Source organism: Mastigoproctus giganteus, chromosome 10, assembly GCF_048544385.1.
Source record: "Mastigoproctus giganteus isolate SK-2022 chromosome 10, ASM4854438v1, whole genome shotgun sequence".
Classification (NCBI taxonomy): Eukaryota; Metazoa; Arthropoda; class Arachnida; order Uropygi; family Thelyphonidae; genus Mastigoproctus; species Mastigoproctus giganteus.
The window spans coordinates 154,558,276-154,577,210 of NC_143584.1; the positions used below are offsets into that span (position 1 = coordinate 154,558,276).

The 18,935-nt window shown below is 37.4% G+C and overlaps 1 protein-coding gene across 1 annotated transcript in view; it reads right to left on the reverse strand.

Annotated features, from left to right (window-relative positions):
• Positions 1-965: 965 nt before the first annotated feature.
• The window catches only part of LOC150079396 (patched domain-containing protein 3-like), a 123,590-nt gene continuing 105,620 nt past the window's right edge, over positions 966-18,935 (reverse strand). The window contains exon 3 of the mRNA XM_090384086.1: positions 966-3,362. Coding sequence (XP_090240212.1) covers positions 1,372-3,362 — 1,991 coding nt within the window. The 3' untranslated portion in view covers positions 966-1,371. The remainder of the gene's footprint in view (positions 3,363-18,935) is intronic.

Sequence of the window (18,935 nt, forward strand, 5' to 3'; positions counted from 1 at the left end):
ACACTTATCACGTCTGGACACGTTTATACCGGTCAGTCACAAAAAAAGTGATACGCATATTGCGTATGCATGTAATGTATATATATGAAAACAATTCATTTACAAATATTTGTAAATGGAATAACACATCAGTAATCTGTTTCTTCGCCTATTATACAATTTGCATAAGAAATCAGAAGTAAATTATCAAACGAATGTATTTCTCATACCTGCTGTATACTAAGAAAGCAAAAACGTTTAATTACATAAATAATTTATACAAGAAAATAGTAGGCAGTTATAAATTGTGGATTCAAATTGAATTTGGTCAAATAATTTTATTAACTTCAAATACAGTTTCTGCAAAATCTATTCAGCCAGAAGAACACTATTCTCGGGTACGTGGTTATACTGTAATAGTTTCCATATTGTCAAACGAATCCAAAAAGGTTTTAAACGACTGATAACGAGCACATTTCTTTCTATACCCAGATTATCATCTTCACGGTGGAATGTTATACAAATGTATTCACTGTTTCATAAACCTTTGCTTAGAGAATGGAAACTTCAGTTTTAGTACGGAAACACTTATGAAAATTTCTTATGCTGATTAATATGAAAGTCTCAACAGACGAGAGTGGAGTTTCATGCAGGAATTGATTTTCTGAACGCAGAAAATTAGCCAAAATTGATTTTCTATGTGCAGAAAAATCAATTTCTGTAGATAATGGCAGTTTCTATTTGTATCTTTATTTCGAAGTTTGATTTCCAAATTTCGATTAATTTTTATATAATTGTCCATAATAACTTGATAAGTTTCGTTGACTCTTGACCATTTCACGGTTAAGTCAACTCAAGTCGAAAATTATACCACAATTTCCCCCTCTTATAGTCAAATGCCAAGTAAAATACTCCAATTGGAAGTGTTATGTTTGTAAAGAATAGCCCAATGCTTTAGACAGTGTTAAAATAATGAACACGACAAATCGGGTAAAATCAGATATAATAACAACACATTTTAAAAATGTACATCAACTTTGTATCCTTTCTGACGCCTTAATCGGTTTGGGACATTTGTACATGAAGTCCACAAGGTCGGCGTATGTACATATTCCGATTCCATAAATGTCAAAAACTACATATAAAACACTGGCATCACGTCCTCTCGAAGATGACTTCCGTGTTTTAGTACAACACCAAGACCGATAGCAAAACTTGTCGGAGGTAGGGAGGTGCTAAAGCCACGTTAAGATTCCTGTACACAACGCTGGTAGCGCCAGAACACTGACTTGTCATTACATGGCACAGGTTGAGCATGAGTAGATTCAGCACGCCGGTCTCCACGCACGTGAGGGTGATAATTATATACAGGGCCTGTTAAAAATTGTTTCGTCATAAGCGTATGGTAAACACCCTATCTTGATCGCTTGGCCGACGTTGGATGTACCTGGAGGGGTAGTCACGCGCACTTTGGGACCTCTGTTGTCGGTTTGGTGGATATGAAGGGCACGGTGGGCAGTTTATCAACTCGCGAATACCCCTCCGATCTGGATGTGCATTAAAGATGACAGAATCTGCTGACAACCGATGAGATTGGAATCTCGAACCAGTACTTGGAATGGCTACCTGTTCTCTATATGAACTCATTCTGTCTCTTGGAAGAGAATGAGCAGTGTGAATCTGAGGTGTGGGTAATGGCGCATCACTGATATCATCGGAAATAAAGGCTGGATTCACGTGATCCTCTAAATTGCGTATACCATAATTATGGATCTCGTTCTGAAAGCGGATTGCCAATTCAGAAGCTAATGTACCCTGTTTTTCGCCTTTGGACGGTTTCCAGCTTCCATCACTGCTCTCTCCACTGGTACCTATACCAAGATCTTTCTCAGGATTCTCAGTACCCCAGCTATCGCTGCTTTTTGAGCCATTTCCACTGTCTTCGTCGCCTCCTGATACTTGAGCTTTGTCAGGAAGGCCAATGTCAGCTGACAAAGTCTGCAAATTTGAAAGTGCGGATCTCAGAGGAAAATTCGAGTTTTTCTCTGCACAGTTAGCATTGTTGTCTATTAATTCGCTTGGATTTTGCTGCTTTGTCTCCACTTTACTTTTGCTGAGACAACAACAACAAAAATAGCGAATCTTGTTAAAGCAGGAGTCGGAAAGAGAAAGCAATACAGGTAAGAGGAGAATCCCATGTAAGGCTCCAAACAGTATTACAAGAAATACTGTCTTGAAAAAAGTAAGAAAGATATAAGAAGGTGCAAATGCTAGAGCAACAACTCCAAGGATTGTCGACACACTACCCTGGAATATTGGTAATCCCAAAGAGTGAAGAGCGGCACGTATTCCATCGTCCGGAGAGGATTTTTCTGCAGAGAAATATGCATACGATATATGCGCCGAGTAATCCACGGAGAAACCGATGCACATTATAAGGTTGATCATAGATATTGAGTCCAAATTCACACCCCACAAGGTCATGTAGCCGATGACTCCAATTTCTATTGATATGATGGAAAAAGCAACCCAAATAGCACAGTTGACATTGGGAATGAACACTAGAGATATAACCATCATTACTGCAACTGCTACACAGATAGACTGGATGGACGTTTCTCTCACTAATATGAACTGATCGAAGTATATGAAGTACTGCTGAAACACTGTCACTGAAAAGGGAAAGCTATCCGCAATACTCCTTAGAGCAATCACCATTTCTTTCTCTTTATTAGCGTCGTTAATATCATACGCTTGAATGATGTAACGTGTCCCTGTAATTTCCGTATTATCTTCGTTAAACTGGAGATCCTGTTGGAACACTTGTAATACAGGCAACGCCAGCACCAATTTTAAAATTTGCATGAAATCTTGAGGATCGTTGGGATTGTAAGCCTGTAGGAGTGCTTTTGCCCTATCGTCTTCGGCAAACCTTTTGTACGCTCTTAGCCAGGATTCCGTCAAGTTTGAGCCCGCCACATATGGACTAGCTTCGAACTTCTGTAACATATCTTCTATCTGATCTTGCACTACGGGATCAGAGTAATTTAGGGTTGCATTCACTATGATCTGAATACGGTAAGCATACCTTCGGAAATATTTATCTTCTCGATCATAGAATTCCACTGAATACGAGTCGCTTCTTGATAACTTGTGGCGTTCGAGCCCTTCTCTCAGCTGTAAACAACCCCAAATTCCAAATGATAGATAACTCATGAAACACATAACCACGAACATCTTGACGGGCAGTTTACTCAATAGAACACCCATCTTGTCACGAAAAAAGATCATAAGAGCGTGTTCTTTGTTATCGTCAGGGTTTCCTGGATCTGATGAGTTTTTCCCTCCAGTACAGAACCAGCGGTAGCAGGATTGCCTGTTTTCTGAAAAGTATAAAACAAAAACAAATTAGTTTTTCTTCCGAAAAATATTTCGAGAAAAACGAAAAAAAAAAAAAAAAAAAAAAAACTTTTCACTTAAGGAAAAACACATTTTAAAGATTCTAAATCTGTAATTTTAAAAAGACATTTTAAAGCATCTTATGCTTTTCCTATAAATATTTTAAAATTTTAGGAAAACCATAATTATTTAAAAGTTTTAATACTGCAAAACATCAAATGAAGGTAATAAACACAAGTATTATCATTTACTGTAATTTTAGGATTTCTCCATAAATATAATTGATAATCTGCTAGTTTAAGAATAAAGTTGAAATATTCAACGAAAGCTAACTGATAAGAAACATTAAAATGTTTCTTGTCAGATAACGTTGAAATTTTAATGATCATATCGCGTAAAATGATCATATGATCATTTTACGTTGAAATTTTAATGATCATATCGCACTGATTTTATGATATTTTGCTAATTTATCAAACTATTTCCTAATACTGTTAAGTCTCTGACACGGAAAAACTACGAGAGGAGGAAAGAGGTTTTAAGTAAGCGAAACTTCTATTATAATTAGCTTGGAGATAAGAGACATACAGAATGAGGAACCTTCCAAATGGAATTAGATTACAGAAAAAGAAAAAAGGAATTGGCAGCAAGACTAAGTATGATTTAAATTAGTGGTAGGGGATACGGCTAAGCCTTATAACATTGACACTTGCCTCAAAATAGTCTCTCTCTCTGATTTTATCAATCTGAAGATTATCCATTAATTACAATCTTGTCTTCTGCCTTGCAGCCAGCCAGCAGTACATCTTAGAATTTTTCCAGTAATTCCAACATGGATTAATTTTTGCAGAATTGTAGAAAAACTCACTTTTTTATAAGATGTTTGGCGAAGGTAGAAAATAATATTCATTTATTCAGGAAACCGGGTTTGCCTGTATTTCACCTTTACCCACATCCTTGTGATTTTAAAGATCGGTTTCACGATGGGCTTTGAAGAATAATACAATTACAAAAGTACGCAATGCATAAAAACAAGGTAATAGTCGATAATGGAGTGTACAGGTTTCAGAGGTTTTCTGTATACCGTTGTCTCGTTTTTGGTTGTCATAGTAACGGAAGAGGGCTGCTGCGTAAATAAAGCAATCCATTCTGCTATGAGACACGCAAAGGGCGTCTGATGACTATACAGTTTCTACTTATTTGGATTGCACTATTACTTATTTGGATCGCATTTTTATAAATTCCGTGCAAAATCACATTCCATTTCAATAATTTGAACATCACGAAGAAAAATTATTTAAAATTTAAGGCTGTTTTCAGGAAGTGCTCGTTAACTTCGCTTATAAGACACGAGCAAAGGAAATAGGAAAAATGCAGACAGTTAGGTCACTAGGTGAAATAAGCAAAACTATTCTATAGGTACTGCTTCCTGGTATTCTTGGGTCAAGTTATTAATTCCAAGTCGTACAAATTCCGATCCCGTGTCGGTGATATCAGGAGACAGGTTACCTTTCACATCTTTAAACATTAAACTATTGAGGAACCCCCTGAGGAAAGATGGACGTAATCAAGTAAAAATAATAGGAATAAGGTTTAATAATGATGTAATATTTCTGCTTCAGTGAAAAAGTCATAGTAAAAATTTACGATGATAATGCAATTCGTTTGCCAATTGCAAATTTCTTAACCACAATTAAGAGAACGGGAACTATGGTGACTTAGCAAAAATTAGCTGAACAAAGAACGACCTTCAAAAGAATCACACTGGGCGCTGCCACTTGAAATAAAGATACTGAAGTTGGTCAACGATGACTGATTCGAGACATTTTGTTGCTGATTAATACTTTCTAAATATACTCTGGATGCCTATCGTGTCGGTTGATCCCTGGATCTGATCATTTGTGTCATTGTCATTTCGCAATTGCGTCTGTTACTATGTGTTGGAAAACCCATAGTAACAGGAAAAATAGGAAACAGAAAATCCCCTGTTACTATGGGTTTCAGTGCGGATTCTCGCACTGAAATACTAACGCCCTGCAACTATGAATAATGCACTGGGGCTATAACAGGCTCGCTAATACAGTGGTGAATTCAGTAAGGGTGATCGCCCACCATGGAGTATATTGGGAACAAATACTGCTTTATAATATTAATTAAATTGTCAGCCATATACCATCATCGTTATATGGCTCACCCACTAGAAAAGCAGTCTTGATCGTAGTACCCTGCACGGATGTCACTGTCAATTGGCACAAGCATGCATGGTGGATTCTCCGACAACAGTTAAGACTGATTAATAGTTTGTTATTATTATTATTAGCTATATGGTGCAAGGAAATCTGAGGCTTATATTGCACCAGCCAAAAAAAAAAAAAAAATTCAAGTTACCGAGAGAGAGAGAGAGAGAGAGAGAGAGAGAGAGAGAGAGAGAGAAATGATGATATCCAGCTCAGGACCCTGGGTGTGCCAAGCCCATACTCACCAGATTTGAGCCCCTTGTTGGTGCTTGTTTCAGGAATCGACAAACTCCATGTTTGTCGATTCCTGAAAGCAGAAGCATGGTGGAAATTCAATATAATGGGAGGATGCTACTATGCGATGTAATAACTGTACGACTGTCCGTTTTCAGCTATTAAACTTTACAACGATGGAAGCGCTATAGCGTTTCCACCGTATGAACATCTGATGATTTCAGTTGTTTAGAACTATACCGAGGCAACTCAGGCCATGAGGTGTCAGAATATCATGTCTGCAAGTTGCGCGTATTGTCGGTTTTCCTGTTCTGAGGTATGGAAATTGTGTGATCCCAACCGGGAAAAAAAAAAAAAAAAAAAAAACCCAATTTTGTTTTCTCGCCTTGACTTTATTGGAATCCAGGCCTTTTTCTTTCAGAAGGTTGAAAGAGCGGTTATTGTAACAACTATGACAGTCATAAGGGTATGGCTATCTTAACATTTACCGATAGCAATGTTCAGGTAATTTATGACAGTTGTTAGTCCTAGGGAGGCATCGTAATAAACTGTTTATTATTACATTTATTATTTAAACCTGACTGTTTAGCAGTCAGGTTTAAATGAGCAGAAGTAGAACAGGAATAACAACTTTTTGCTCAATATTGGGCCTAATACTTGCAGTATATTAACGAATTCAATTTTTCTTTCTCTCTGATTAATGCCATTCAGTTTTACGAATCTATCTTGCCATTTGATGTTCCAAGTCATTTAATTAGCCACATTTCTTTTTAAGAATTATTAATTGTCACGATGACTGTTCATCATAACGTTACTTACATCATTACTTTTATACATACAGTATTATATATATATATATAATTGTATAAATATCTATCATCAGTATAATTAATTACACATCAATGTTGTACATATTAGAGCAATATGCAGCCTCAATTTTGTACGTAGCTATAAAATGCATCAAATCTCTGTGAAAGCACTTCAATACCAGTTGCCTTTATATTGCATTTTAAATTAAATGCACTACTCCAAAGGGATTAGTATACTGTTAAATAGTGCACTTCTACCTTTGGAGCAGCGATTTTCATTTAAAAATGTTCTTTTGGCTTAACATTGCTACAAGAGCAAAGTGGCTGTCGTATAGCTCTCGCAGCATGCTACATTATGAGGCTTTTGCCCTAATTTACTTCTTTTTTTTTAAGATATCAATATCGTAATTCAATCGTGAAATTGCACAGTTCCAATTTATTAGAAGTGCAATTTAGTGACGCCTGTCTTCCACCTGTATTTTATTATTTATCACTGCAATCATTGAGTTATGTGCATAGCTGCCCTAATTTTAATTTGAGTAATCTAACACTACACCCTGCCTAAGATTCTATGGGGTGGGAGTGGAAATCTGTGTGAGAGAGAGAAAATATAAAAAAGCTGTTCACTGATTATTACCAACTTTACAACAAAGTCAGTTCATTCAGGAAATATGGTCGAACCGCAGAAAACGGAATTCGGGGCGATAGTAGGAACTTGGTAAGTCGGTAGGAGGGGAAGGTTTTGATGACTACTGAAGACGTTCAACAATTACTGGTAGAAAAAGAGGCTGGAAAAGCGGATTTGGTGGAAATGGCATCGGAGGTAAACCATATCAATTCAGAGGATGATAGCGCAGATTAAAATTCTGCAGTTCCAAGTTTTACACTAAAAAGCATACACTTAGCCGTATGCTAAATACACCTAGCATACAAGTTTATGCCTTTCCTTAGCATAGGAAAGGCATAAACTTAGCCGAGCAATTAGAATCTTATTTTTTGAATGCAAATCCTTCGACTGAAAGAAGCACAAAGTTCAAAAGGGAGCTTCAAAAATGTTTAGCTCCATATCAAGAAATTTACAAAGCTCTGTCAAGAAAAAGCAAACAAATCCAGATTACTGATTTTTTTAAAGAGAGCAGAAGGTACACGAAATCTAGATGCTGCAGAAAAAAAGTTCTGAAGGTGAAGATATTCTGCAACAAAAAACGTTCTCGTTTGATTGTACTTAGCAGCAAGGAAGAAAATTAAATGAACGTACATTATAAGATATAATGTATCAATTTGTAAGGTAAGACGTTTGTTTAATTATTACTATTTAAGTTAGTACTATTATAAAAATTAAGTTTCCGATAGTTATAAAGAAAAGGTATATTTTTGTTAGCTTTTGGAATGTAACCCTCTTTTTTTTTTTACTAATTTTTGGTCCCATATAACATTATTATTATCATCATCATCATTAGCCATATGGTGCAAGGAAGCCTGAGGCTTATACTACATCAGCCAAAAAAAATTTAACCCTGAGAGAGAGAGAGAGAGAGAGAGAGAGAGAGAGAGCGCACACAAGGGTCAGAAGTAAAAGGGAATCACCAAGAAAAAGAAGAATGATGATATCCAGCTCAGGACCCTGGGTGTGCCATGCCCATACTCACCAGATGTGAGCCCCTTGGGTTTAAATGATATTCCTACAATATGATATTTTGTAGGAACCAAACTACTGTACCGTGTTATGCGAGGGTTACCTGTATTCACATACAAAATATAAATTAAATTAATTCTTCATTATTTGCTATTTCTTCTTAAAATTCTTCACAAGAATTAGCAAAATTGAATTTAACTTGTAGTATTGCTTTTAGCGTTTTTCTACGGCCAGTTTTTGTTGAGGTCCACAGCTTAAAAAAAAAAAAATAAATAATAATATATATATATATATATATATATATCCGTTGTACCATTGGTTCCCGGCAAAGAAAATGCAAATGATTTGCATTGTTTGCCATCGAGTATGGAGGCTACATGTCCAATCCGGGACATCTGGTCCCTCTAATTTAGGCATATTTGTGCTATCAATGTCCAAAAACAACTTTGAAATTATACAAATTTGACAAATTGCATTCAGGGCTGAATTTAAGTTTTGAGGCCCTTCCTCCTCCACCAAATAATAATAAATTAAATTTTTTCTAAATTTAAAATAAATGGGTTGTACAATTAAACACAAGTTGCTTTGCTTCAAATTAAAGCACATAGGTTTATCAAGTAATGCCTTATCACTTATGTCTAAGTTCTTTGACAACAGGAAAAGCTGAGTTCTTTTTGAAGGAAGTTACTCCACTTTCCCTATACAAACAAAGGGGAGTCAGTCCCACAGGGTTCTCCTCTCGGGCGACTATCTTTTGCTATAAATATTAACGACAACAAGATTGTATGCAACATGTAGACATACAAGTGCTCTCATACGCAGATGGCTTAAAAATATACAAAACCAAAACAACACAAGACTGAATGGAAAATGGACTAGACACTATCACCCGATGGATTACAAACAATGGCCTAACACTAAACTTAAACAAATGCTGCACCATGTCTGTTGCCGACTATCACAAAAAAAACACAAGATTAATTATCCCTATAAAACTAATAACCATGAGCTATTGAGAATACAAGGTGTCAGATTTGGGAGTATGGTTTTCTGACAAGGGAAACTTCAACACATGTAAACTACAGCAAAGGCCTCCAAATCCCTTGGACTGCTTAAAAGAATCTGCTTTGACTTTACCAAAATACAGCTCATAAAAACAGCTTGCATAATGATAATCAACTCAATTCTAGAATATGCCTCACAAATCTGGAATCCTCACACCAAAATTCTTAAAAAAAAAAAAAAACTGGAACGTATTCAGAAATCCATAGTCAGATTCCTAGTGTACAAATCTAGGTTGGAAATGAACACAAAATCCTACGAAGAATGGGGCATTCACTTCGGGATGGTACTATTCTACCAAAGAAGGGCTGAGGCAGACTGCAAATTCCTAATGCATCTCGTGGCTGGAAAGTTGGATGCCCCCGAGCTGCTCTACCTCATCAATTTCAACTGTCCTCCAAGAGCCTTGAGACGATACAATATGCTGGCACTAGAGCCATTCGGAACTGATCAACTAGATCCCACTATTTCAACAGAACTGAAAAATTGCTAAATGAATCCAACATTGATATTCCAGCTGAAGACATCAATATCAAAAAAGGAGTTGAAAGGTTTTATATAATCAAGTGACTAGAAAATTAGAATAAATGATTAACTTAATAATAATCAAATAATAAAAGGTACATATTATCTATAACTTTTTCAATAAACAAAGATAATAAATAACAAATATAATAAAAATAAATTAAAAAAAAATGGATAACTATAAGAATATTTCTGGCTATTTCTGCGCGTGCGCGAATGGTTACTGTAATGTTGTTTGTTCTCCTGCAAATGTATGCTAGAATGAATGATTCAAGATGAATCTGTTCCAACATTTTGATACACTATGGGTCAGCGAGCGTGGCTCTTCACAACTCTGAAGAAAGAAGTACTCGAAAGATAGTTTTCAAGCGATAGTAAACGAAATTTACGTTCCGCTTCAACAAGGTATCTCATAGTTTCTATAGGCAGCCACGAAGCTGGGAAGTTTTCAGCGTAAGGATTACTGTCTCGCAGGTTAACCAAGGTCAGTCACTTTACTGTTTTTGTCTGATTATAGCCCGCAAGGTCACCTGTCATTGTTCCTACAAAGAGGACCGTGCCTTTCAAAAGACTACTGATTAATCTGCAGTGGTGTGACCTTAAGTACTACGGGTAGTTCAAATTAGGACTGTTCTAAGCTTCTCAGGAATCGCACTAACCCTTTGAATGTATTTTAAAGAATTCTAAAGTATTTCAACTAATTCACTGATTAGTTTACTGTAAAATTAGTTCAAATAGCAATAATATTGTTTCGAATATTGCATATTTTATATTTTGCATTTAATTTTTCATTTTAACTTGCATATTAAATTTTCATTTTAATATAAAAAAGAAATTTATTGTTTTTACTGTTAATTACAATGGCTCTGCAAGTGCAAATTATTTGCCATATGTGTGAAAAGAAATGCAAAGACTTCATGAAATGCGGAATTGTGTACTGTACTGTATAAAATGCATAGATTTGTCAACCGTCACAAGCAGCTATCGACTAGTGGAAAGGTCCCTGTTGCATAAATTACAGGCAGACGAAGAAAAAACAGACGAAAAATGAAAATAACTCGGGATCAACCCCAACGGATCTTTTAGGTCTTTCCGACGGTGAATCTCAGTGTTTAACCTCATCGTCAAATGGCACTCAGAGTGGGCCATCCGAGGACATCTCATGACGTGGTATCAGAGCAGACAAATTGCTCCTTCTCTCACCTTCTTAACCACGAAGTCTCACAAGTTGAAAAGCCAAATGAGATGACCACAAAAATGATTTTTCAAATCCTGGACACTCAAAAATCCATGATGGCCTCTCTTGACGAAACTACAAAAAAAAAAAAAATCAGGTCAGAAAACGCCCAACTTCGGGAAATAAATTATCTTTCTACAAAATATTTTGGATTTAACAAACCTTATTCAAAACTCCAGTAGATCCTTCAATCCTACAAGAAACTTGGCGAAATCTATGGAAAATCCCACATTTCAACCGACTCCTATAGCAGATGCTACTTATGCATCTATTGTAAAGCAACCTCCACATCCTCCAGTTACTAGTCAATCTCAGAAAGCGTGTAAATATGGCAATAGATCTGCAATCCACTCCTAGAAGATGTCACTTTCTCCAGGAGGCAGGCAGATCACAGAGGACAACGAAATCAATCTGCCTCTAATCAGACAGGAAGACATCGACACACCCCTGCTGTTGTGGGAACAGCTACCAACTCTTCAATCAGAGCAGTCCCTAGAACTAAAAGTTCAATCAAGGGTATTTTCGTCTCGCACAGTTGGGGTACTTCTGTACCCCAACTGTGCGGTACAGAAGTAGAGCACAGCATATCAGAACTCAACTGCAGATAGAAGTAAACGTAATAAAAATGAATTCCAAACACGATTCGTACAGCTCTTTCTATATTCAGTGTCAACAAGCGGATTTTGATCTATTACTAAAGGATCACTGCTGGCCTGAGTGAGCCATTATTCGGCCTTTCTATGGACGCCCCCCTCTTCCTCGTACTGGGTCATCAGCCAGTGACTTAGCTATCGAAACTAGTCAATGGGAATGACAATTCGAGCATTTTCCAGCTATTCTGGAATCTCAACTGGGAAGAACTTCTATAAATGATTCATCTATCTCTTCATTCTACCAGAATTTGAATGACTCACTCTTGTGAAAATTTCTGCCATGTCATACTTGCCAACAATTAAACCAAATAATTTATGCCTTACTACATCAAAGATGCAATTACTGTATTCTATATGAACGCAAGCAGTCTTGTAAAACAATGATGAAATCCTCGCTCAACTGACATCATGGAATCTCCATCCAGACCTGATGGTTTTTACTGAGACCTGGTTCTCTCCTGAAGTTTCAGTCCGATTTCAAGATTATGCTCTTTCACAGTTGCAGATGTGATTCTAAAGGGGGTGGAGTTGCTATTTACGTTCACAATCATCTGCGATGCTCTGCCTTTCCTATCACAAATCTGCCTGATCAAGCTTGTGAAATCATTGTTATCCGCATTGCTTCTCTGGTGATTGGATGTCTATACCGACCTCTCTCAGCTCAGTCAACAGTTTCTTTGTAACTCTTGACAATATTCTATCTCACTTCACAAGCAAATCCCTTAGTCTTCTGCTGATGGGAGACTTTAATATTAACATACTTCAAAGCACTTCCTCTCAAGTGCAAGACCTCCTAGATGTCATTTCTTCCAATGGTTTTTCTCTTCTGACTGACGGAATTATCCCACAATTCCCTTCTTGACTTCGCAACTGGGGAATGCTCACTAACCTATGCAGTACTGGATGCAACCATTTCTGATCATCGTCCCATCTTAATGGTAATTGAAAATGAAGAAATTGTGGAAGAGATCATGCACACTTACAGATCTGTGACTCCAGGCTCTCTCAATCAGCTCTGTTATGATCTCCAGCAGTCTTCGTGGGATGGGATGATTGCTACAGATGATCCTGAAATTGCAACGAACTTCTTCTTTGAGCATATCCTAAATAGTTACGAAACATGCGCGTCATACATCAGGATCCCAGGGAATAAAAAGACCTCCAGGCCAAGACGGAAATTATGCCCATTTATGTCAAACAAAATTTGTAACATGCTAAAGAAAAGGGACAAACTTGCAAGAATTGCTAGAGAAACAGGAAAGGAGGCAGATAAAAACAAATACACAACGTACAGAAACAAAGTCACCGACAGTATTAGGTCGGAGAAAAGGAAATATTATAGTTCCCAACTTAAAGGCGTCATTACAAGCAAGGAAAAGTGGACAGTCTTGGACAAGCTACTACCTGGAAGTAAAACGAAATCACAGAGCTACGTTGGAGATGTAGTTTAGAACAAAGTACTCGTTTCGGATGACCAGGAAAAAGCCGCAGCCTTCCGTAACCACTTTATCTCAAGTGTGAATAACCTTTTTAAAGACGAAGTTTACTCTAGAGATCATGCAACGAGAGAATCTGTCAAGCACTCAATGAGCTCTTTTTTCCTCGGTCCACTCTCAGAACAAGAGATTTTAGAAGCAGGACATCAATTAAAAGAAAAGGGAGCCCCTGGCTTTGATGAAATATCTGCTCTGCTGAAAAAGGTCCTTAACTCAATTCTAACACCACTGAAGTACATTTACAATCTTTCCTTTCAATCTGGTAAATTCCCGTCTCAATTCAAAAAAGCAGTCATTTTTCCTGTTCCTAAGGGGAAAAAATTGTAACTCTATCAACAATTTTCGTCCAATAGCTCTACTCTCAGTTTTTGCAAAATTATTCGAAAAAAATTTTTCACGGCAGACTCATTGACTTCCAGGAAGCCAATCAGCTTATCCATCAACAACAGTACGCTTATCGTTCAAAAAGATCCACTGACCTGGCAATTGACTTTTTTTTTTTTTTGATTTTGTAGTTGTTGGCGCATCGGCTTCTGTGGCCATATTGCACCTCCCAAGGTTTTTGCAGTACTTTGATCCAAGCCCGAGGCGGGAATCGAACCCGCGACCTTTGGGTTGCCGGGCAGGTAGTTTACCCACTCGGCTAGCCCGGTCGGCAATTGTTGACTTCTGCTCGAGGATCATGGACTGTCTTGAAAAGGGTCACTACGCAATAGCACTGTTTCCAGACCTATCAAAAGCTTTTGACTGCATAAATCATAATATCCTACTCAACAATCATGGCTTGAGAGGAAAAATTAACCTTCTCCTTGAAGACTACCTTACTGATTGGTTTGTTTTAACGACAAATGGCCTGTCTTTTTCAGACATTTCTTATTTCTCCAGGGGAGTACCTCAAGGCACACTTCTCAGTCCTATCCTATTTGTTCTTTACATTAATGAATTTCTCTCTCATCTTCCATCTTTCCACCTAGTAGCATATGCCGATGACATTTCCATTCTAATCACTGATAAAGATTCTAACCAACTTCAGTGCAAGATCTCTGCCCTGCTCTCTGAAATGCATAGTTGGCTTCAGAAGAATCAGCTGATACTAAACCCAGAAAAATCCAAATATATGGTGTTTAGGACGAAAAATAAACCATTAAATATTGATTTCGAAATAACATAAAGGAAAACAACTCGAACGGGTGAATGATACCAAGTTTCTAGGAATCTGATAGCATGTAAAATTAGGCAAAAATAGTTTATCGGTTACTATTGTATATGGGGAATCAATGAGTACAAGCTGGACAGTAAGTCCGGTGTTGCGCTTTCTGCACTTGGTGGATCAGTGGCTACAAGAGATAAAGATGTGTTATATGTGCATGCGTGTGTGTGTGTCCAATCTGTAGTCGGGCTAGCATATTATCATCATCATAATATGGTGCAAGGAAGACTGAGGCTTATGCTGCACCATCCAAAAAAAAAAAAAAAAAAATTCCCGAGTTATACAGAGAGAGAGAGAGAAGTAGAAAGGAATCGCCAAGAAAGAGAAGAATGATGATATCCAGCTCAGGACCCTGGTGTGCCAAGCCCATACTCGCCAGATGTGAGCCCCTGGATGTGTTAGATGTGTGTGCGTGAGTGTCTCCAATCTGTAGTCGGGCTAGCATATGACTTCATGTCTATTCTCGAGTGTACTGGATTTCCATAGTTGGAATCTTTCTTTATACGGAAAAACTTGTTATTGACTTGAATTTGGCAGATGTGTTGCCATTGTTCAAGACATCGCTTCTTTATAATTAACTTTTAGTCTGAGACTTGTTTACTGAAGTATAGTATCTGTAGCAGTTTTGGCAGCTAGATCTGCACGTTTTTCCGGCAATTCCAACGTGCCTAAGGATTCTTCGGAAAAGAACCATTTGGCAATTCAGTTAGAAAACTGGTCTATGTGGCATACTACAGGATAATAGTCACTACCCATTGGATTGCTATGAATAGTTCGTCCAAAAAGGCATATGGTTGCTAAGCATAAAAGAAACATCAATAGCTGAAGTAGATCCTGTAGCAAGATGTGTATAAGTGTGCTCTCCATTGGTATTGAGGTTTATCAAATTGTTGGTCAAGTAATTTTAACAGTTTGGCCACGTTTATCCAGGTTTTGATTTCCTCATAGCGGGCGGTGACTGATAAAGGTTCCCTAGGATGTAGTAGGGTTGAGGAAGTTGTGCAACAACTAATTCTTCTAAGTCGGCATAGCTTATACCGTACTTTGATTAGGTTGTAAGATTCAAAATATTACAGAATAAAAATAATAAGTTTGTTTTTATTAATTAAGAAATAGGAATTCTTGCTGCTAGTGAATAAGAAAGTAATATCGTCTGATTTCAATAATAACAAATTTTCAGCATGGAATATAAAGTTAATGGGTAGTGGAAATGAGGGCAGAGTCGGGGTTTCAACTTCCGTTGTACTCGGGAACAACAAAGAAAACTACGGCAAAGCAGCATGGGTCCAAACAACAACAGGCAAATTAAGGTTTATGCAGGGTCGAAATAGTAGGGACATTTTACTTCAAACAGTCGCAAACAGGAAGTGGGTTCTTAAAGAGCACACAAGTTTCCAAAGATAGATGCTGTTGTCACTAATGTCATTTTTTTTTGTGGTTTTGGAACGCTATGGAGACAAGCCGTTATATGACGGGGGAAGAGTTGTTGTTTAGATAATCGGCAAACATCTAAGGGCACACCGTATGGGAGAAAATTGGTAGAATTGTAAGAAGTGGGTGTATGGTAACACGTGCTACTGGGCCGACTGAGTATAGGCCTTCTAACAAATCAAATGAAAATAATTCGTAAGTGAATATAGGATTGGAAGGAGTCACTGAGAATAGGCGTGGCGAAATCGGGAGTAAGATGAAGGAAAAGGGGAGTGAAAGGTTTGGGAGGCCACAAAATTGAGATTTTTGTCGGCGTTTCTGAAAATGAGTTAGTCAAAGACACAAAGTTGAGATTTTGTCGGTGTGAGTTAAAATGGTTTAGTCGTCAGAGTTGAGCAAGTGCTGACCAGTTTAAGATGGTATAGTCAGTCAACTGTCAGTAAGTTGAGTAGTTGTAGTATAAATTAGTGTTGGAGAGAAGAAAGGGGATCAAGTTAAGATGTAGCAGTTAGTCAATCCGTCAGCCAGTAGCAGACACAGTTTTGTCTCAGTAAAGAGCAGAAGGCAACTAAAATAGTTAAGAAAGCAGAATACGGCGAAGTTAGCTCATTGTAGGATAAACAAGATGTCTGATGCCCAGGAGATAATGGAGTTGAAGCTGATAGAATCCGGAGCCGGACCGAAGGGAGAACAAACGTGCTGACCAGATGAAAGGAATCGTTTTTTTTTTTTTTGGAGCAAAGGTACTCGAAACCCAAGATGCACACCCGAAAACTCCTGTCGAACTCTCCAAGGTTTGCGAGATGCGTTCCAGATGGAGTTGACCTGCTGTTCACCGCGAGAAAAATGGACATGCCGCAGAGCCTCAAGATAACTAAGTAAGTGGCTAGTTACATAAGTATTCTCATACACACCAAGAACTAAGAACCTCGAAATTTGATTAGCTGGATTTTTAAAAGATACTGTGTATAAGAATTACTCAGTTGTAAGGGTAGGTTATTTTAGGATATGCGCTGAAGGACATTAGCCAGGGAAAGTTAACAGATATATAAATAATTTTGGAAGGGAATACATATATATAAAATATTTGAAGTAATTGATGCCTTGTTTATAATTGCTTGATAGGTTACAATTAAATGTGTTTTGGGTGGGAATTAGAAGTGAGTGATACCTGTTAATAATCATTGTGATAAGTAAATGAATAAGTATTGAATTATGTAAGAAATAATAGAAAGAGGAGTGATATTTTGTTATTAATGGTTTTAAATGATGCAGGATTGAATGTATATATACATATATATAAGAAGATGAGACTAGATCATGTTGTCATATGTTTGGGTTTAATCATTTTGGTTTTGATGTATTCATGTAAATATGTACAATAAACTCAATTTTATATATAACCTTTGTGTTTTTTGTTGTTCCGAGTACCAGCCTATCCGAAGGGAATTAAATACATCTAAGAGCTTTTCCCCTTGAACCTAGAATTTTCTGTGAAGTTAGTCAGATGCGCAAGTGGGGAGTTATTTTAAAGGGGAACTAATCTCGAGGGGATAGATAAAAATATATAAGAAAAAGGATATACAAATATAAAATATGTAATAAATAAGCATCTAAAATCCCCACCCACACAAGGTGGATATGAGGCTACAGTTAATGATAAAATATGAGACCGAGTTTCGCGTGACATTGATGACTCCTTGCGCTTACAGTTCTTTTTTAGCTCTTCATCTGACATATTGATAAGGTCCCATTCAGTGATAATTCTTGACATGTTCAGAGAAACGTGTGGTGAAATGGTAGCAGATATTCCACCAAAAATGTTTAGTTTTTGTAGTTATTCAGACTGTCGAGCAATATCCACTTCAACCAGTGCGTCTTCCGATCTTAAACGACAAGTTGTCTTAGGGTACCTATTGTACTTTCTAGGATTTTGGCACTAGAAAGGGCGACAGTTTTCCAATATTGGTTGTTCATACGTCGAATGAATAATGAGGAACGTTAGCGTTCATATTCTCTCTACGTCAGTCTTGTGGCGTTTTGCTTGGACAAAAAAAAAAACCAAAGTCCTCTTGTTTTCCACCTGTCAGGGTTTGATCAGTGTGCACTCAGTGGATTTCTGGGCTTTGGGAACTGTTTGCTCCATTTAGCCTTAGAAGGGAGAGCTTTTCACCCTAAGTTATCGGCCTCGCCACATAGACGCAAGAGCAGTACCACCTTGTGAAGCAGGCGTTACTGGGTTAGTAATAAAAACAAAAAAGGTTACTTTTCTTCCTGATCCAGTAAAGCGATCTTTACTAAAGATTGCTTAATTGAGTAACTCTGTAAACAAGGAAGAGTGCAAATTCAATGGAAATGACATTTGATCAAAAATCGCTTGACCTCCTGGGGTCGCAAAATTAAGGATTTTGCAATTTGTAAATACATAGTGGCAACAACGAAATAAGTCTAGGTAATTTGTCAAACAAAGAAAATGCTGTTTGGAATTTACGGGAACATAGAATTCAGGAATAAAAAAAATTCACTACGCAGGTGCGGGGTTTAAATTTGCCGGCCTCTACCCTCTACAATCGACTACTTCGGAGAAATATTCAAAAAGTGACGGTTTTTGAATTTCTACAGTATTATTACAAGGAGGTTGGCGACCGCTGGTCACTAATTTTTCTAACAATCTTGAACAGAACTTTCGAAACGTTAAAAATACACAGTGAAAGAATGCGCTAATATAGGTTGTTGTAGTAGTGGTAAATTTGCAAGAAAGCAAGTTTACATAGCATCAGCCAAACACACACACACCAAGAAATTATCTAGTTCTGGTAATTTATTCAAGCCATCCACTTCCACAACAGATGGAAGTCTGTTCGAACAATGAATCACACGCTGGCTGAAGGAAAACTTCCTCACTACTAAATTTATGCCCCCTCATGCGTGTAGTCTCAGAAAGAGGAATGTTATTCACATTCAGCTTACTCAATCCATTCAAGGCCTTAAGCACCTCAATCAGGTGCCTAGTTTCCAGACGCTGCA